The 21,843-nt window shown below is 37.9% G+C and overlaps 2 protein-coding genes across 2 annotated transcripts; both read right to left on the minus strand.

Moving 5' to 3' along the window:
* Window positions 1–6: 6 nt before the first annotated feature.
* sf3b6 (splicing factor 3b, subunit 6) lies at window positions 7–1,830 on the minus strand. Its single transcript, XM_079473985.1, has 4 exons — window positions 1,477–1,830; window positions 905–1,023; window positions 627–765; window positions 7–469 (listed from the first exon to the last, which is right to left on the minus strand). The coding sequence occupies exons 1-4, from the start codon at window positions 1,504–1,506 to the stop codon at window positions 380–382; spliced, it is 378 nt and encodes a 125-aa protein (XP_079330111.1). The 5' UTR covers window positions 1,507–1,830; the 3' UTR covers window positions 7–379.
* A 474-nt stretch (window positions 1,831–2,304) lies between these two features.
* Window positions 2,305–21,582, minus strand: vsnl1a (visinin-like 1a). Its single transcript, XM_079475649.1, has 4 exons — window positions 21,226–21,582; window positions 16,143–16,309; window positions 4,395–4,610; window positions 2,305–3,988 (listed from the first exon to the last, which is right to left on the minus strand). Exons 2-4 carry the CDS (start codon window positions 16,302–16,304, stop codon window positions 3,791–3,793), a joined length of 576 nt encoding a protein of 191 aa, XP_079331775.1. The 5' UTR covers window positions 16,305–16,309; window positions 21,226–21,582; the 3' UTR covers window positions 2,305–3,790.
* Between the last annotated feature and the right edge of the window lie 261 nt (window positions 21,583–21,843).

Genomic DNA, 21,843 nt, shown 5'->3' on the forward strand with positions numbered 1-21,843 from the left:
ATAATGGCATATCTGAAAACATCCACTGTAGTTTTATACACACTTTATATAAGTCCAGTGTGCTCGCCAGTTCAGTCATTTATTAATAGACTTAATTTTAAATGTCTAAAACACTAGTTTCCAAAAATGAACAAAGACACCAAGCAGTTATTTTAAAAAGAAAACTAGATTTAATACATCAAATGGCATATATCACTTATGTGATATTTAAAAGAAACTCACTGAGGAAAAACATAAGTCAATATATAACAAAACTCCAGTCCAAAGAATGAGGAGATAATCTATTTGCGTTTTAAATCAATTATTACTTAATGGGGACAAGTGAACAGGAGACTGGTGAAAGACAGTACAACAGAATAACAGATAGTAGCCTTGTTGACTATTTTGCTGGGTCTGTGTTTATGCCGTATTTCTCTTTGAGAAGTTTGAGCTGTTCCTCCTTTTTCTTTGTGTCCATTTTTTGGAAAGCCTTGAAAGAAGGGATAAACATGCATAAATAACATTGATAGACATTAGCTGTCGTTGCTTTTCACATCTCAACAAACTAACAAAAACTTACTAGGTACAACATTTTATATAGAAATCACATGTAAATATGGACACAAGGGCAATTCAAACCAACTCACCCTGTTTGGGTTATAATACAATACAACTAAGTATCTGTTGCAGACGTTGAACCCAGATAGATGGTCGCAGGCATTTTTTGCATCAAAGATGTCCTCATATATAACGTATGCAGTTCCTCTGGTTTCTGGTGTGTTCCCACTGGGAGGATAAAAACATATTTATAATTAAATTATGAAACATGTAATGTGTGATAAGCTCATTTATACACATAAAAGCAACAAGCAGTGTGCAACTAACAAACAGATTAACTTTAAACACTAGTAATAAAAATACTCACACTCTGATTTGACGAATTGGCCCATACTTCCCAAATATGTCATACATCTCCTCTCCAGTGATCTTGTATGGGAGATTACGTATGTACAATATCCTGTTTACCTCTGGAGGTAAACGAATCTGAAAAAAGACCAACGTGGTAATAATTAGTATAGACATACGTGTAATGCTGTAGATTTATACAAATTAAATGCATATCACGGATCCAACATTCTGACCATTTAGGTCCCCCAATGTGAATTCTCGATAAAAATACTCTTAAATCTACTTAATAAATGTGAGAAACAAAGATCGTCAATTCCCACTGAAGTGTTGGTTAATGTTCCGGCCACATTTATCTCACAAAAGATCCACCATTCCACGATCCCAGTGGCATTTGAAAGTACAAATCCAGGCGAATGCAATTTAAACATATCCTTTGTAATCATTATCGTTATTTTTTGTGTCTTAGGGGAAAACGGAACATCCTCACATGAGCAACAAGGATGAACATCAATCGTCAATACGGGCTAATGTTTTGAAAACGAGGAACTGTAACTCTGTTTACACATCTAGAACCAAAGCTGGACTTACATTCGCTCGTTTCGCTGCTTGCATCGCCATGGCTGGATCTTTTAAAGTGAAAACTCAAACTATGCGAAGAAACTTTAATAATACACACGCCGTAGTAGAGAATAGCTAGCACAGAAGCAGCTACGCGCTTCCGAACGCTGGACAGCGCAGCTTGATGACGTACTTCTGGATAAGCGACGTCAGTTCCGTTGGGAGCGAAGCATTGAACGAGCAGCGATCCTAATCATGTTTATTACATAAAAACAATTAATAATCACAGCTCATTGTTTTCTTTAAATCAAATCGAGCGACACCAGTAAATAAAACTAGAATATGCCGAGTTGAACAATTTTGTATTCTAGTTTTATTGTATATATAGCTGTACTGCCACCTAACGACCATCTTATGCCATGACATGTGTGAATGCCATTGAAATGAATGGCAGATCATAACAAAATTATAGAATATCACACCTTAATTGCAATATATTATCGTTCCATTAAATATATTTAAATATATAAACACTTAAATAATTACATACTTAAATTAGTTATCTTTTATCAAATTACTTACCTTATAAAGGTGTAGATTATATGATTTCTTTGGTATTCGTTGTCTTAAAAAACATTTACTCATATACATTTGTATGATAATATAAAGTTTAAAAACAGGCTTATTAAATATGCTATAGTGAACCTACATATTTTAAAGCTTAAAATGTAAACATCTTCCAATACAGTTTTTAATAGAAGTCTTTAACCCATATTAACCACGTTGTAAATTTAAGATACACTTTTTTAAATATTGAAAACTGTTCAAACGTTAAGTTTTAAATAAAACTCTGACATTAAAAATATCATCCCATTTACTCTTTTATTAGTTTAAACCACAACACAATGAATAGTGCAGCCATGGCATCAGAGGCACAACACATGCTACATGTACAAAATAACTTTTAATTTGGAAAAGGTTGGCATTGCGTGAATTTGGTGTGGTGCCTAAGGTTTACATTACACTATTTGGAATTTAACACAGGCAGAATGTAATTTCAAGTAGGTTTGGGTTCTTAAAATGTGCAGTCGGTGCAAATATCTTGACTTATTTATTGATACCCAGGTCTGAGCCCTACAATTTAAAACCCTAGCAGCATGTAAACATATGAACAAATACAATTTTGAAAGTTTTAGGTGTCTTGAATGAGTCAGTAGTTCAAATAGATACATGTTTAGGCAGGATCCTTATTTTAACCATTATTATATTCCACTTTAAACTTCATGACACATCCCTCAAAGAAAATTCTGTAAATTATCTTTCACTTTGGCCCCACGTATACAGGTATATGCAAATTGATATGTGATTGATTTTCCATTCTAAAATGCCTTCACGGCTTCTTGGTTTAATATGATAATATTTTTTATTACTGATGTAATGTTTAAAAATCACTAGAACAGTGTTTTAGTCATATCGATCTCACAGATTTCAGGCCATATTTAATCCCCCTCATGTGTAGTACATGCTGACAGAGAGAATACTGCACAAAGCCAGCAATGAATCACAAATTGATGTCCAGTATGACATCGCCATATTTGAAGATCTTTCCAAAACTTATTTTCAATCTATTGCACATCAAATTTTAATAGCTTTTTTTAAAATAAGGCTTTTGATCATTCTTTAAGCAAGATGGACACGAGGGAAGTACTCCTAAGGCAAACCCAATGTCATGCAAATAAACTACATTTATATTCACCAACGGTACAAGCACATCTGTAGGGAAATTTCAATGGACGCAAGCTTATCTTTTTATTCATCCAGATGAGTGGGTAAATCCAGACCAGTTACAATTACCATAAGAATCAGTTTGGTTGACATAACGCAGTATATGATACACATAGCTAGCATCAGTAAACTTTAACAATAAATAGTATAGCATCATTTAATACAGCACATCAATGATGCGCAAAGCTCCAGTGGATTCAACTGTATAGAAGGTGCTTTGCACAATCTTCACATTTTGGCAGTTAATTCTGACTCAATATAGTGTATATTAATATTCATATAATTCTATTTGTGCATGGCATGATCTGCATTTGTGTACTGTATGTTTTTTACAATGTATGCATGACAGTGTGTGCATGTGTCTGCGTGCGTGAAGGGGTTTGTGTGGGTGCATATGTGGAATCTGTAAGCAAAGAACATTCTCATGCACACGAGTGTTTAAAACACAGGAAGCGGATTCATTGAAAGGTAGTCCAAGCATTTTTTTTTCGGTGGAAATAGCTGCAAACTGAATGGAACATTAATCATTTGTGCAGTCCCTGGCTCTTTTCAGAGACGTTTATTTTTGCAGGTCACACTGCAGCAGTAATACAATGGAAGGGTCGCTTTTGGCCGCTTCTTTGAACTCATCCAATGAGATCTGGTCGTCGTTGTTCTTATCCATCTTACTGAAGATTCTGTCGACTCGCTGCTCGGGCGTTAGGCCGTCCTCGTTCATCTTCATCATTATAACAGTCCCCACCATCTTGTAAATTGCCTTTAGATAGAAGCAAATGTTTGGAATTAAAATAACTTTAAACTCAGAGCTGTAGTGTTATACTTTTACTCATTATCTGCATTATTTTATAATTATTTATATTTTACATTTACATTTACATTTAGTCATTTAGTAGACGCTTTTATCCAAAGCGACTTACAAAGAGTTCAGTGAGCAATAAGCAATATGTCATACAAAGAGCAATAGTACAATAGGTGCTAATACAAAGTTACTAGTTTCAACAAAAGCCAGACCACTACCTGTTTTTTTTATTTGTCTGGCAAGTATTCTTGATTTATGAAGTGAGGTCCAGGCATTTCTCATCATTTTTAGGCTAAACAATCTTTACTGGTTTATAGAAACCTATTCTGACTTTGATCAATATTAATTAAAAGAATTCAAGTACCTCAATGATCTCAAGCATTTCAACCCGTGTGATTTTTCCATCTCCATCCAGGTCATACATGTTAAAGGCCCAGTTGAGTTTCTGTTCAAAGCTGCCTCGTGATGTGATGGACAGAGCGCAGATGAACTCTCTGAAGTCAATGGTGCCGTCTCCATTCTTGTCAAAGGTCCTGAAAGCGTGCTGAGCAAACTTTGAGGCATCACCATAAGGGAAAAACTGAAAAAGAAGTAAAACAATACAATTATTCAATCATTTCTGTTGGTTTTATATTCTTGTGCTTAGTAACATTCCCTCATATTAAACAAATTAAAAAAAAATTCTCTAAGTAAACAAAAGCTGTTTCTTCAATGACATTATACTTCAGGAAATGACATGTCACTCAAAAACATTTTCAGGTTTGAAATAATGAGAAAAAAGATATCTCCCAAATATCTAAATAATCAAGTTATAATGAAGTATAATAAAGAAGCATATGTTTGAGCATTTTATATATACTTACATATAAATAAAGCATGTTCTATTTTGAAAGTTAGAGATCATAGTAACACAGGAATACTTACATTTCTTCCTATTAAAATGTTATATTGGTGTTGTATAAGGCACATTACAGATTAAATGTGAAGGGTATATTAGTATTGGGTGAGCGTGAACGAGTGTTAAGTAAGACCATCAACGCCCTGTGCAGTGCCTCCCTCATTGCAGAAGGCTGCAATGCGGACGTGAGTTTCGTAGTCAATTTGTGCGCATCAGCCACTACAGCAGCAACACAGAGCTCCTCTTTGAAGGCGGGCATCATTTCTCTTCTAATACCGTTAGCCTCACAGCAGCTAAGGGCAAAAATTACATTCACTCATTCCCAATGCAGTCTCAGCCAAAGCACTATTTATCTTCTACTGTACCCAAAACACAACTGAATTCCAATTTATTGACCAACAGGAGGAGATCAAGTGATTTCAAACCGCAGAGGCTCTACAAGCACAACGAAAAACCGATAGAATGTATCAGAATTCCTTATTATGAGAGTTGCTTGGGTCCTAAATGACCAAATATTCACTGAGGTCTAATGCATTACGAAGTTCATTATTATTTCTAAGCACGTATGAATCGATGAGAAATTCAATTAAATGTTTTATGCGTGCATGTGTTACGATTGCTACAAATAGTTTAAATTGATTTAAGTTTCCGACAAGAGGGTGACAGAACTTTCATTTTGGGTGAACTACCCATTTAGGTTCCCCAATAAGCAAAAATGCCAAAATTTTTTAAACATCCTTAGAACCAAAACACAAAGCATGGAGGTTAAACCAGGGACAACAACTGCAGTACGGCACCTGCTCACAAACCTACCAGCTGAGGCTGATGGGATTGAAAACATCCTATGGTGTCATCAGAATCAAAGCAGCACATGTATGTCTCAACAATTTTTTTTAAAACATCTCAACACAAAAAAATCAAAAGATTGAACGCAGCGCCACCTAGTGCAAATGCATCACACATACACATAATCCAAGAGTTTGCATACAGTTCTGTAAAACTCCTCCAAGAATCCAGTCTTCTGGGATAGCACTGCGTAAGCCCCTGCCAGACTGGCACAAGAGGAAGAGATAGCTGAGACAGGAAGTAATGCACACTGTGATGTACCCAGCACACATGCAAAATGATTCTCTCATGGGGCTGCCTTCTGCTCCTTATGGCCTTGCCCTTTACAAAAGTAGAGGACAGAAGGAAAAACAAACAAAGTGCAAGTCATGAAGACTTGACCGGGGGACTGCTGCTGTGTGCCCCCTTCTGCAAGTTCTTCCGTGAAAATCTGGTAGGTTATGATTTTGCATTTTTTAAATGGCAGGGCCAAGGCTGTGAGATATTCTATCTTTTCACGTCACATTCATAATTTGCATTTCAGTTTTTGAAAAAATATCAAAGCACATCTGAAGTTAGAAACTGATGTTTGTGTACTGAGACCTGTCACAGAAAAGCAACCTGATCCAGATTTGAGGATCAGTTGTTTTTTGATAAGGGCACAATTTGGAACACTAAATCGCCTTATTTAAAAGAAACAGTCTTTTGTGTTCACTACCATTAAACTATTTGTGCTATTAATTAAATACTCAAAAAATATAAACATAGTTATATTTAAACTGATTAAAACAGAGAACATAAATGAATGAGAAGAAGGACGTATCGTAGTGGTTAAAGAAGTGGGCTGTTAACTGAAAGATGACAGATTTGAGCCCCAGAGAGGGCAGATCTAAAACCATTGCCTCCCTAAGGAAGGTATTTCACTTTGTAAGTGCACAAGAAGTGAAATACAGAACATGACAAGGCCTGACCTAACACATCTGTTAAATTAAAATAATGTGCATGGAGAGTAAGAGGCAAACTGCAGGATCAGCCAAAAGCCCTGCAGGAAGAATCCAGCTGCGAAGAAAGTCCTAAAAGCTTGTGCCTGATGCCACTCCCTGTGCTAAACCACTGCCCTCTCTGCACCAGTCTACACCTCCCAAACTGCTCTTAATGCAGGTCATTTAACAATGCCAAAGTCATAGATTTCACAACACAAGGACCTTTAGAGTCTGCGAAAACACCTGAATGGATCATCTTTGCAATAAGTTATCTTTGTAAAGGTTCACAGTAGTTTTCATGGGTTGCTCTTAAAGGGACGGTTTAGCCAATAAATAAATATATACAGATTTGGAACAACTTATAATGATTGATGTAATGGACCTTATGTTTTCTTCAAATTAAACTTTGTGATGTGTTTTCTAAGAGCGCTTTTACACCATCGTGCTGAACCGTTCTAAACACACAGTCTGAAACGTGATAACGGTTAAATACGGCACGATTACAAGCTGTTCTCGGAAATCTCGGGTTGTCTACCGGTAGTCTGAACCGTGCTAATGAACGCGCCAAAAGAGTTAACGCTCAGTCCCTTGTGTTATCGAGGCAGCATGTGGCGCGTTTGTGTCCGTTATAAGCCCTGCGGAGCAAAATGGAACCATATACCTACCGACTTGCATTGATCGGCATGTAGCGGAACGATTAAGAAACGAGAACGATTCGGCTAAATGGTGGAAAAGCTGTTTAAGATTCCAAAGACTGACTAAAGAAATAAAATGAATGTGGCTAATAGGCTATCAAGTCATCAATATAGCTGTCATACACATACTGTACAGTGGCATAACTTTGTTTTGAAAAGTGGTGGGGACGGAGATGATATAGCTCTCATGACTACGGCCATATAGCTGATGGACATACAATATTTATCATAAATAGTGGCCGGTACGTCCATAGGCTACATGGCTGTAGCCAGCTGGTGTCCCAGTACAGGTGTCCTAAATGTCAGTTTACCCGTCAGATTATCTTACCAGGCATGCTCACATCAATGTTACGTCATTTGTTTTGCGCTATAAAACCATCCTACCTGTTTATTTTAATACTGCTACAGGAATCTGATAGTGTATTTTCGTTGTTAAATCATTGTACACATGTATTTAATACTGGTAGTACAATCTGATAGGGTATTGCGCTGTAAATGAATCCTGCATATTTATTTTATGCTGGTTTGATAAACTGACAGAGTATTTACGCTGAGAATGTATTTTATGTGTATATTTTTAGCTGGTAGGACTATCTGACAGGGTATTTTGCATTGTAAAATCATCCTACCTGTTTATTTTGTTGATGTGGTTTAGATTATATAAAATGTTGCCCTGCGGTAGGAAAATCTGACAATGTGAAGCTCTGAATGAATAATCAGCAGTTTAAAACTCATCTGTCTGCGTTACATAGTTCAGTCTATACAGTTTACAAAGTTATTTATTGTCCGTGGTGTAAAAGATGGATTCATTTCACTTGATGCTGGAGGCTGGTGGTGTCATCCGATTGAAAGAGTTGTGAGTGAGTGCGTGCGTGGATATGCCGCACACAGAATTTTTTCACGTAATGACACACTTTAGGAAGTTGATATAGAAAGGAGTTGCATATGGGAACCTTTTAGTTTTTTATTTTGGGAATGTTTTTCGAAGCGTGACCTCACAGCGTGCCATTGTTAACTTAAAATAATTTGCCCAAAACAAAGTTGTTGACGGTGAAAATGCTGAGTGACTAGTTTAACAGAGTAAACCTGAACCCCTGATCTCAAGAGGTCCTCTAGCGATAACACATCCTACGTTTTCCATGCGTTTTAGAAGTCAATTGGCCCCTGAACAATACACACCTTCCGCAAGCATGTCTAAAGTTCTTCCAAAAAGTATGCAAATTACCCCTATGATACTGTATACACTTAAATTGCATGAGCAAACAGAGACAGCCCTTGTAGACTTGGTGTGCTGTTAAAATGTACTGCCTTGTACAGCATAACGGACCTCAGCACTGATAATAAACACAGGGTGGATTGTAATGCCATTGCTGGAAAACTGCCATTTCTTGAACACACACCCAACTAAACAGACACATACACACACACCACTCTGTGCTGCATTGTGCTCAACACCATCAAACACTTACGTTCCATTTTAAAGACGCTGACAAAGGGTTTGTAATCAATAAGCTTTGTCTATTTTATCAATTTGAGCTGATGCTACATCTTTAATGGAACCGTCTATGGCTGCTAAAAGGTGTAGCACGTACTTTCTGTGCCAATGATGCTATCTAGCGGAACTGAAAAATAATGAACGATTCGAAGTTTGATACAATCAGCTTACATGGAGAATTAATCAAATAAAGAAATATCTAGATAAAAAATATCAAATTTAACATGTAAGGCCACAACACTTTTTAAAAAAGTGGTTGTTTTGAGCTAAATGGTGAACTTTTAAAATACCAAGAACCTTTCTGTTTTACAAAAATTTGTGTGATGTTCTTCAGATTATAAAAAAGAAAGAGAGAATGTTCTTATAAGAACATTTCAATAACCTTTCAATGGTTAATGGTGCTTCTAAGTCATAGTGCAAAACCTTTCTAGCACTTTATAAGAGCGAATGTCTTTTCAAGAAACCTTCTATGGCTTGTATATAGTTGTCTCTACACATTACACTCAAATAGATTGCATCTTTAAACAGCTGTGCTTCAAATAAAGGCTCTTACCAGCCTGATAAAATGTTCTTTATTATCAGAAATGTAGTGATTTTAATTCTAGTTAATCAGATGCCCTTTAGTCCTCTATGTGCATTCTCTTATTCTAAGTTTTGTCATAACTCAGCTGCCGGGCAAATTTAAGCTCTTTCAAATGAACGGTACATATCGAATGCAAATCACTAAACGAATCGTCTAATTAGCCTTATGATTGAGTAGCATTGACACATTATGGCAATAAATGTCTAATGTGCAATTTCTGCGACATAATGCACAACCGTACTCATCTGTCTAGGGACGCATTACACAACTTATCAAATGAACTCATGTTTTAAGTAGATGTTTTAAAGACACTCTTCTCAGTCAATAAAGTTGTCATCTCGGTTCTCAAAAGTCTCGATTACTTCGTGTACTTCAGTATAGGCACGGCTCTTGCAGTGTCATGCGGGGTCAAGATACAGATTAACCCAGCAGTATGATCAAGTTTTCTTCATTGCAATGAGAATGTGGCTTGCTTGATGCATGCAACAATTGTTTCTTAAAAAATATGTGCTTATTATATCACATTTTCCGCTCTGACGTAACATACTTGTATGTACAATTTTTACAAACCAAAATATCTTAACATTCACGTTGCTTTGACAGCTCAAAAATCAACGTTAAAGTACAGTAAAAGGCAAATCTCATGAGAACTGATTATAATAAACAATTTAACCTCAAGCAAAAAGCACCAAAGAAAGCTGCCCATAACAAACTTATCTTAACTTTTACATCTTAATACAAAAGCAAGTCTATTCTTCCCATTTTAGAACACGGCACATCAAGTAAGCTACAGATGGCTCTTACTGTAGATCTCTGAAGCTCAATGGATTTTAATGGGCAGATAATAAGGTCTCAAAAGGAAAATGTCTAAGTTAAAGTAATGGCCTAAGAAGGTGGGTTAACACCACAAACACAGTTGACTTCCCCTTTCTTCTCTGCAACACGGGGGTCATAGATAATCAGCCTCCCCCTGCACAACTGATTGAATTAAATGGGCAATGTGCCCAGAGGACAAATGAGCCCGGCTAGCTCTACCCTTCCATTACTACAAACAGCATCCAAAACCATTCATGAACATTCAATTCGGATGCTGCCCCGAATAGCAATAACAAAATGCTCATTTATTTTCATGAACAAACAAAAAGATTGATTTACAAGCCAAAACCTGTTTACGCTGCGGCTAAATGTAATTTACTTACTTCTAGCAAAAATTACAGACGATACCAGTTTCACAATATTTGCTGATGTTTCTGAGAACTGCATTTCTTTCAATGCAATCAAGACCTTAAATCAAAGTTGAGGACTTAAAAGCTTGGAACTGTATAATGCAGGGGCCGCGATAATTTGAGAGCTTAACCACAACCCCACATAACAGAAAAAATCCCAATCCCAAATTTTCATTTATTCAGTATTTCTAGATGTCTTGTGGCCATTCCAGTCCAGTGTCTTTTGAATTTCAATAAAACCAAACCTCAGGAGTGACATAAAGTCATCCAAAAGCAATGTGAATGACTGACAGCATGACAAAACACATGAAAACTGTGATAAAAAAGTTTTTGAACTTTTCCTAAATACTATTGTTTTGTTGTATTGCAGTATATGTGGTCTGAAAAATACAGAGCATCTTTTCTTTTCTTTTGACCTGTTTCTGCAAATAAATGCAAATAGAAACAATATTTGTATTTAAACTGTAAAAGGTAAAGCTTTAGAGTTTTTGAAAAAATTCTATAGAGTGTGTATGAGCATTACATTTACACAATGAGTGTCACCCATCACAAAGTGCTGGACCTTAAAATTATAAACTACAAAAATATAAAAATTGAATATGAAATTAACATCATAATTGAATAGTTTACTTCATAATGGTAACTGCATGACCCTAGTCCAGTCCCAGCTGACCATAGATCACAGACAGGCACATCGGTGACCTTGAGGTGACATTGGGAAGAGAAGCACCAGGCTGCTGTAGCAAACAAATTAGCTAATCAAGAGAAGCATCAGAGCTTTTTCCACCCAGCCTTCCACGTGTCACAGGACATCACATGTGGCACGAGGCAGGTTGGGGTCATCACTCGGACAAAGAGAACAGTTATTTCAATAAAAAATGTGTGTCTAGAATTTCCACAGAATGATGTAAGAAAATAATATTCTCGATATTACTTTTGAACAAATGTTCATTTAGTGCATGACTTCAAAATATTTGCTGTTAGCAAAGTTTATATGATGATTATTGTTTTATTAAAGCTGTCGTTAAATCTAAATGATTTCTGTTTCAACAGAAAATACAGATTAACAAAAATGTGGTTGCCAAACTATGTGTGCATAAGTAGGCCTACACAAATGTTTTATTAAAATTTTATTTATCAATATAAACAATATATTTTAGCTAATACAAGGATCTTTCTGAAAACAGCCAAAGAGTAAAAGCGGTAGGTGTCATGGTGCATGGTGACACATGGGTTCAAATTTGACGTGGCCTTTCACGTTACAACCACCCCACCCCCAGCCAACTATAATACTTTACTGTCTTGTTATTAAAAGGCACTGTGATAACAATGACACTGAAAAGATTACAAAATTAAACAATTACAAAGCAACTTATTATCTCTGATAGGTCATCTTACAGGAATTGTGCACAGGGAATAAGATGGCGACTTATTGATCGCAAGGAAGCAATTTATCTCGTTCACAAAGACAACCTTGTGTGACACTGAGGTCCTCCATCTTCTCCACAAAGCTATCATTAAACAAAATGGATACTTCAATAAATCTAGAGTACGTGAGTCATTAATTACAGCATCCAGACATCCAGGGACACCTTCCGTGGTCAAACACTGTATTTGCACGCATACACAACCTGTGGTTCAGATGGATTCTTATGGATGGTTTCACTCTGTTATGTAATCTGATGTCTATTAAAGCAAAAAACAGGAATCAGTCAGTCGGTTCATATTTCAAACATCACCACAACATGTACGACAGAGGTGTTTGCGTGGACTACCATAGTAGGAAAATTATACATTTCTGTGTTCTGTAGAACACAAAAAGGGATTTTTTAAGTAGAAAGCTTACAGTTCTGGGTCACTTCTGACTACCGTTGTCATTTTTCCTTCTATGGCCAAGAACTGTTTGGTTACAACCATTCATCCAAATATCTTCTCTGTGTTCACAAGAACAAAGAAATTGAAACAGATGTGGAAGAACTTGGGTGAGTAAATGATGACAAAATGTATATTTCTGGGTGAACTACAACTTAAATTGCATAAATTATTTTAAAATTTTAATCGAATTAAATGAAATTTTTTTATTAACTGCTTACACACAAAATGTTTACTTGTCACCCAATTTCTGAAATTTGACACTCAAACACCAGAACCACACACCAAATTGGCAAGACCATACTCCAATTCTCAACCTTTGACTCAGTTCCTAAAACACAACACACAATTCTCTATGTAACACAAAAGTCTTACAGGAAGTATATTCATTTTCTTCTTCAAACACAACCAATCAAAATGCCATACTAATTCATCAGTGCAAACACACAGTGCTTTGCTTAACACCAACCAATCATGACTTGAGAAGAGGCCTATAAATAGCCCAAGTGGCAAGTTATACGTAGGTTTTGAACAATGGATGCAAACAATGAAGACAGAGTAAGGGAAGTTGGAGAGAGAGGCGGAGTTCGAATTAGAGGAGGAGGAGGAGTTGGAAGGGGAGCAAGGGGAGGAAGAGGAGGAGGACGAGGAACAAGAAGAGTGGTCTCTCTTCTTGGGGCTACAGGCATTGATCATGTGATAAACCATGGTTTACGTAACAACGAGAGAATTATACCTGCCACTGGCAATTTGAGTCGATTTACAGAGACAGGTATAATTCGAACCTTTAGAAATGAGAACAGGTATGTAACAGACTACTGTTATGAACACATGTACACATACTGCTCTATTTCAGCATAAAAACAGCATGCTCTACAGTGCACTGCATTGGTCACAGTCTGGTGAGGTATCAATCTGTACAACAGTACAGCCGACTGTAAGAACCTGACCATATACGGTATAATATAGTATACTATGTTACTGTTTATGACACACTGTGGAAAGGCGAAGGTTTCATGTGGGCGAGGTCACATGTTCACTGAAGGGCACGAGACAGCTATTGTGAATTTGGTTTTGGCCAATAATGCTGTTAGAATTCTTAAAACACGCACCCCTATCTTTAATGATGCCAAAATCGGGAGTCCCTCCAGAAAAAATATATATTTCGTACTGTGTACAGTATTCACTGTATTCAAAACCACAAATGCTTACAGAAAAAAGACAAATAAATACAGTCATTTTAATATTGGGTTTCAATCTTACAGTACAGTAGAGCTCATGAAAGGAGAGCTTTAGGTTTTGAATAACTGTGTGTATGATATATACAAATATAACATTATGGTAAAGGTGTTTGCAACGGAAGACAAATGTTTGCTTTTGAAATGTGTTGCTGATATTTTTAATGTAGTGCTTCATTTGGCATTTTGTGTGTGCAATTCTTGGATTTTGAAAAAAAGAGGCAACGTTTTGAAAATGCGTGTAAGTTGAAAAAACTGTAAAACAGGGAAACAATTATCATTATATGTAATCTAGATTTTTTCATTGTGTTATAAACAAAAGCTACTATTTCCAGATGCCTGCCTTGCTTTATACGTCTCTTTGTGCCCAGAATAACTGAAGCAAATGATGTGCTTGAGGAAACAGGCAGATCCAGACTGACTGAGCATGTTTGCTGTGCTCAGTAAGGGAAAACGAAAGCGCATGAAATATTTGGAATGGTAAAAGTTGACTGTAGTGGTGTTTGTGTAGACTGTATTCTTGTGTGTATCATATGACTCTGTGTGTGTGTGTGAGGTATGACTGTGTGTGCACGTGTGTGTGACTGTGAATAATAAATTCAAGCCATCATGAAATGGCTTTAAAAGCACAGTTTTATCTCCTCTTGTGTTAGAATCAACTATATAAATTGCAGTAACAGGATCAAAATCTTTAATTAGACTTCTTTGCATGCAGGATTTGACTTGAAGATGTCTTGCCAAATTATCGACCACGCCACAACCAAGGCCCCAAACCAGATCTGCCCTGTCATTTTACATTCATGTGGTGTGAGATCAGATCTGAACTGGTGTTCGATACACACAGCTCTATATAGGACCCCAAGATTAAAGAGTTGTCTGGTGAGATACTGGTTTTAAACAGGTAATTCTAGTTAAGACCCACATCCCCCATAGCTGTATCTACCACCAACCTCCTTTAAATGCCAATTACTGTATACTATAACACAAATGATTGATTTAGTCCATTACACAACACCTCATCGCTGCAGTGACAGTACCAACATCTGAAACCACAGCAAAGCATTCAACACCATCAGACAGAGGGATATATTTATATATTTCCAGAATCTCTTAAATATATTGCTTATCAATGGTTATACTAAAATCTAAAGTCAAAGAAAATTACAAACTGTATCAAATGACTGCAGATAAAACACAGAGTGAGTTCACGGAGAGGTGAGTTTCTCAATAGAACCGATCTCATCCCCTGTCTGGCAACCTATTATTGAACAATCATGAATCATTTAAAAGATGCTAAATTTAGCAACGTGGCTTTAACAAAACAAAGCGAAAGACAATGCCACAAGCCTCTTAAGCTTTGCTTGTTAATTTCTGGGTCCAGATCTGGGTCACATTTGGAAACAGAAATTGCAGTTTTATTAATTTTCTATTAATCGGCCAAGCAGGTACAATATACTGTATTGGTTTATCATTAATTCTTTAAATCTAAAACCAAAAAGCTTTATTTTGAAAGAATTACAATAAACTACTTAATTTTCGGCACATATAAGAAAACTCATGCCATGATAAATAAAAAATTAGATAGAAAAGCCTGCATCAATATACCACAAGTATAGTGTTAGCACACACACATAGCGCTTCAGCTCCTAGTGCACTGCTAATGCAAGGTCCCCCATTTCCCCCATAAAATCTCCTCTCGGTTTTAATAGAAAGTTTTTATAAATATTCCTTCCTGAAAACCCACCATGGTTTCAAAGAAGAGCTGTGAGAACTGTGGATATTTACCCTGTTTTATCAGAAATGATCCTTTGTAATTGCATGGTTCAGGCTAAAGAAACTGAATTTGGCCTTGTTGTGATGCTTTATTCATGTTTTACACTACCTCACTATTTGAGAAGGTAGCTTCGATATTCCAGTGACTAAAAACAGCGTTGAAGTTGGTAATATGGCCACCAACTGAAACTACATAAGGCTACATAATAGAAAAGTGTAGATTTACGTGTTTCAGGATACAGCGGAGACACCGAAGCATTTTGAGTCATGACAACTTTTTACTTTATGCTGCCTGCCGTGCCATAAAGAAGCCAGACGTATGAATATCCAGCTGGTGTAGTCCCTGAGATCAGAACTGAGTTCGGTGTTATACATCAGATAATCCAAATGAATGACTCACTGGGCTTTTCCAGCCGCTTGTAAATCATTTGGTGCATCTGATGCAATTCCCAGTGACCTCTCCAGTCTGGAACAACACCAACAAAAGCTGACACAAAAGTAGAGAAATGTGACAAGGGACCTACCTTAACATAAAGCTGTTGGAACTCATCCAGGTTAAGTCGGCCACTGGGGCAATCCTTCAGGAAGCCTTTGTACCACTGTTTCAGTTCATGTTCATTAAACTCTGTGTTCTTCACCAGGTCTTCCATTACCTCAGGGGTCAGCTTGCTGTTCTGTTTCCCCATGGTGTCTGCAAGGCACAGAAATCAGATTTGCTATGATCTCATTTGATATAAAACTCCTCATTTGAGAAGAAAAGGAATACAAGATTCCCAGGCAACATATTACATACAGTATATGTATATGTATACACTTCATGAGTTGTATGTGCATCCAACCCATGACCTTGGTGTTGCATGGTATCGGTTGAGCTTTACTCCAGACAAACTTTTAACCTTCACAAACAGAACAAATATATTTTATTAACATAAACATGAAACATGATGAATGAGACTCACTCAAAATAATAATACAATAGAAATCTGACGGCATGAGCACATTTGAAGTGATTGTTCACCCAGAAATGAAAACTGTCATCATTTACAGGTCCCCCTCTTGTCATTTCAAACCTTTATGACATATCTTTCCGCATAACACAAAAGAAGATATTTTGAAGAATGTTGGTAACCGGCACCCATTCTCTTGCATTGGTTTTGTGTCCATACTATAGAAGTCAATAGGTGCCAGTGCTGTTCGGTTACAAACATTCTTTTGTGTTCTGTAGAAGAAAGAAAGTTATACAGGTTATACAGGTCACAGTCTCGTCTGTCCCCATGCCAAGATACAACCTCCAAATATGGAATATATTTGCTTGGACTCTCCAGAGGACATCCCTACCAGCTGTGCCAAGACGGCTGTCCTCTGGAGAGTTATGTGGAGGACTTCTTGGACATTTGCCATCAGGTGAGTTGAGATAATCGCTCTGTAAATACATGCCTTCTGATGGGATTGGATGATGTCTCACATCAGTGTCTATACCCAGAATTCCGGGACAGACCTGTGGTTCAGTTCATCATTCTCATCCTCGAAATGAGTGGCTCTCGCTTCTGCGAGATCATCATCATCGGATCCCATCGGGAAGTATGTTGTGCGCCCTAATTTACCACAATATCACGGCAAGGTCCTCCACAAAGGCCCACCACCATATGAAATGGCATGGACGCGGCAGCTCTCATGGACCGGCACGTCTAAACCATCTAAACAGCACGCTTGCCACTAAGCGCCTCGATACAGATTCGACCCCTTCGAGAGCCTTCCAAATCTTTTGAGCCTTCCGAACCTTCCAATTTTTCAGAGCCTTCCGAGTCTTTTGAGCCTTCCGAGTCTTCCGAACCTTCCAATTGTTGGCTTCCGAGCCTTCCGAGCCTTCCAAGCATTCAGAGGGGTCCGAGCCTTCCAAGTGTTCAGATCCTCCCAAGCCTTCAGAGCCATGTGGTTGAATGGACACAGTGGAACTACCCCTTATACATTTTTTTGGGGGCTTCTATACCCATACTGCAGTGGCCGGTCCTACCTCCCTGGAAAATACTCTAAGGACCGATAACGGGAAGCACCTCCTTGCAGCCGTCGCCCTGACTATCTCCAGCTCCTCCACACCCACTGCCAGCATCACCACCATCCCAGACCCCAGCGCCTCGGTGGCCATCATCCCTGACTCCCCCAGCTCCACCATAACGGCCACGATGGCACTCCATGAGCCAGAACCCCCTACGCCCCAAAACTGTTTTTCTTAACTTATCTTTCTTATCTTATTTTCTAGCCAACCATAAACAACCGAGAGTAACAGTGCTTACATTAAATACTAGTAGCATGCTGTAAAGTGCCAAAGCTAAACCAACTAAACTCCCATTTCAAATCAATGATGCTGCCTGGTAGCCTTATATGCAACACAGTTTGGAGATTAAAATAAGTGTACATAGAGTACCATCCTATTACATAAACTGACTGTAACATTTTATTACATGTTAAAATAATATTCATATTAATAATAATGATGGCTAAAAAAAGACCAAGTCATTTGTGTGTAGTAATAAATGTGATTGAGGATTATATAGTTCCAAGGTGGCCGATTACATCAATGGTTTGCCATATTCAGTAACAAAAACAACAGGCTCCAATAATATGAGACTACTAATGAAAATGTTCCCGTTTTGCATTCTACATACATAATACAAAGCAATGAACCAAGAATATTACTTATGTTTCGCACTAACATTAAGGCTTTCATAGTATTAGCACTGAGAAAATGAGACACCACCTCCAGCTTCCAGAATAGTCTGCATAAAAATTATGCCAATAAATAATAAAACAAAGCCTGAGAGAAGCCCCAAACAAAATATCCTATTTCAGCTTATGGGTATTATTACAAACGTGTGTGTGCCTTTGCGGATGAGCAGTGATCGTGCTCACATTCGGTTATAAGAGCATCTTTCACACACTGTACATCACTGTCAGAGAAATGGGTTAATTAAACAACGCATCATTAACATAATTACCGAAAGGTCACCGAAGTATAAGAGTGACATTTACATTTTTAGACAAAATGAAAAAGCCAATACTAATGTAACATCTTTGCTACCTTATAAAAAAAAGAGTTCAATGAACTGCAGTGATGAATGGCTCAGTAACCGGACATTTTATTTCATAGAATTGAGCTCAAAGCACCCTCCGTACCGATAAACGCTAGAACGTCATGCCTCAAAGTTCATCACAATTACTTTTCAGTCTTTGACTGACAGATGAGCATTGATGCAGAAACCTGATGATAATGAGTGCTAATTTAGTTTCCCACACAACTGCATCTTATTTCCAAGGAAGGCATGTTGACTCTTCTAAAGGTACAAGAGGGGTTTTCAACCCACACAGCAATGGTTGGCGAGCTTGAGCATTGTATAATCCCTCAATCGTGAGGTCATGCACACAGAAAAACATAAAACAAACATTTTACAGTACAGTGAAAAAGAGGTCATGATTTAGTGAGGTAATGCAATGCAACAACATAAACAACGCTAAGATCAAGGCCAGTGATCCCTCAATGGAAGAAATCTAACAGCTCCATGAACTGCAGACTGCACTGCACCGTCTTTGGGGAATACCTTGCTTTATGAGCGATCCACCCATGAGAGGAAGCAAAGCAGATTCAGCTAAAAATAAACACCAGATTTAAAATAAGAAACCAAAATATTGAAGGATAACATTGAGAGCTCCCACAAAACTGACTCGAATCCTTGATAACACATCTTAAACCCACATAGCTGAATCACTCTTTAACTGTTTGATTTATGATAGCAAACTAATTATGCGATCATGATCATTAAATGGAAGGCCTATCCAGCTGTGCCCTCCAGATTCAAAGATTTACGTGACTTCTGTCAAGCCACGAAATCGAAAGTTCGAGCGATTTGATAAGTGGTGAATGGGATTGGAAACCTGTTGTTTCACAGGTCCCCTCATTTTTAAGGATTTACTGTATTTCTGGCAAGGAGAAAAGATTCAATTTGGTTATCGGTCAAATTCAGAACGGTGTTTATACTAAGCCCGGCATGCAGCGCTCTGAATTGCCAAAAGAAATCACGAACACACTGATAAGTGCTTTCTTTAAATATGTTTTTTGCCTCCAGGTTGTGGACGTTTCCCTTGCTGCAGTATTAAGATTTTAACATTCATCATTTTTGCCAAGCTTCAATGCAAAAGAGATGAAAAGGGCAGATATTTCTACTTGTTGCATCATTGTAGGTGCCAAAAATTATTAATAGCTAAAAAGCGATCAATATGGTCCACCACTGTGTGAAATATTAAAATGCAGTAACGCATTGGTCACTGCAGGCTAGAAAAGGAACCAAAGAGCATGTCTACCTAAAAAGCAATAGTCCATTTTCCTTTTAGCCTGCATCGGTGCTATTTCTGTTGCAACAGGAGACCAGAGAGAAAGCTCTGTCCCTTGTGACTACTGTGCAGGTTCAATCGATCTCTCAAAGTGATTTTACCTTTTCACGCGACACTGCTGTAATGCAGATGGATTATACTGATCTTTAGAGCACACGGTACATTCAAAAACAAAAGGGGTTGATTTTATGTCACGCAGGACCATGTTGGGTCTGTACCAAAGAAAACTCTGTGTTATGTTAGGCATTCTTGTCATATAAGAACTGACTAACAAGCGTTATGATGACTATGCAGACTGAGCCTGAGATCAAAAGGCGTTTTAAGCCCCCTGACTCGACTCATCACAGAAGTGTTCATGTCCACCCCTGACAGATTATGTCACATGTGAATTTGGCCAGCCAAGTGATTTAGCACATCCAGTTTATTCAGACAGCCAAATTATATAACAAATATTGCGTTTATTTCATTATTTTACACTATGACCTTGAGAGTGCAAGATTGTGGGCTGAATAGGCTTTAGGAAAATTGTGCCCAAAATTCAGCTCTATTGGCATTTACATAAGTGGCTTCATCCTAGTTGGTTAACATTCGTGATCTATCCAGCTCTTTTATATGAACTGTAAAGCTGCAAATGTGGAATAAAATAGTGCTACAGAACATCTATACCTCTAAATACAACAAATGCACGTTACATGAACGAACCTGTGCGGACAATACGTTTTTCAGTGCGTGCGCATCCCGACATGTCGGCACATTATAATACATCACACACCTACATAAGACACGCAGTTGTCTGAGACATGTCGACCTGGGGCCATTGTCAGCTCATGCCCATTCGTTTCACAAAGCCTGGTCACGTTTGTCTAATCTTAACTTCTGAAGTGTCTTGGGTAGCCTACTCCAACAATTCAGTTTTGTCCTGTTTTGTTTTCAACTCGTTACGGCTTTTAACACTACAATGAAATTACAACGCGACGCTTATTATTGCGAACAGCCTTTTTGAATAAAGTAAAACGGGAGAATGGTTATTTAAAAACTGGTTTACCGGGGTAGGAGGTTCGGTTATCGAAAAGTATCCATGCATTCTCATATTAATCATGCACAACACATTCCCCGTTATGAATCAATGCATTGCAATGCTGCAGGTAGATCGCCCTCTGCGCCTCTTCGTGTCAATCCATAATGACTTTCTAGGTCTCTGCTATTCGTAGGAATGCTTACCTTATAGGAGAGCCAAAAAGTGCTGTGATGGTTCCTGCTCCGGGCGTCTGGGAGAGGTAAAGGCGACAGCTGCGGTGAGGTTTCTCCGGGGTGCAAGGAACGCAGCGATTAGTGCAGAAGACAGTCAACGCGCAGCGCTGGAGGTGACGCGACGCTACAGAGATACAATAGAGCTCAGCGTCAGTTTGTGTTCGCTTGCGACCTGTCTCGCCTTATCACAGCGCTCCGCTCCCTGTGCTGTGTGCTGTGCGCTGTTCTAACACCATCCCATCCGTGGATAGAAAATGACATCAGCGAATTCAGCTAGACGTGAACGTCTTGGGGATTCACATGTTCCTCATTGCTTATTTTTTTACTAACGTTTTATGAAAAAAATCTCTTAAATTATAACACATGGCCATGGGGAAACAAATCTGTGAGGTTTTATAATGGATTTATAACTTTATTTATTTAACTGTTTATGCATGTATCTTAAATCTGGGACTAAAAATATCTTGTGGGAATGTAATTTCTTTTTCTGGTTTGTGCTAAAAGCGGGACAAGTTTACAAATAAAAGTTTACATTTAGACAGGGCTGGAGTGGGACAAAAAAAGGGCCCTGGCATTTTTAATCAGACC

The sequence above is a fragment of the Barbatula barbatula genome (genome assembly GCF_947034865.1).
Source record: "Barbatula barbatula genome assembly, chromosome: 15".
NCBI lineage: Eukaryota > Metazoa > Chordata > Actinopteri > Cypriniformes > Nemacheilidae > Barbatula > Barbatula barbatula.

Bases quoted from the DNA above. Each gene is read 5' to 3' on its own strand.
- sf3b6 (XM_079473985.1), bottom strand. From the start codon at position 1,506: ATGGCGATGCAAGCAGCGAAACGAGCGAAT. The intron at 1,024-1,476 runs GTAAGTCCAGCT...GTCTTTTTTCAG, and splicing joins AAGCAGCGAAACGAGCGAAT to ATTCGTTTACCTCCAGAGGT. The intron at 470-626 runs GTGAGTTGGTTT...CCTTCTTTCAAG, and splicing joins TGTATTATAACCCAAACAGG to GCTTTCCAAAAAATGGACAC.
- vsnl1a (XM_079475649.1), bottom strand. From the start codon at position 16,304: ATGGGGAAACAGAACAGCAAGCTGACCCCTGAGGTAATGGAAGACCTG. The intron at 4,611-16,142 runs GTAGGTCCCTTG...CTTCTTTTTCAG, and splicing joins TCCAACAGCTTTATGTTAAG to TTTTTCCCTTATGGTGATGC. The intron at 3,989-4,394 runs GTACTTGAATTC...TTCTATCTAAAG, and splicing joins AAATGCTTGAGATCATTGAG to GCAATTTACAAGATGGTGGG.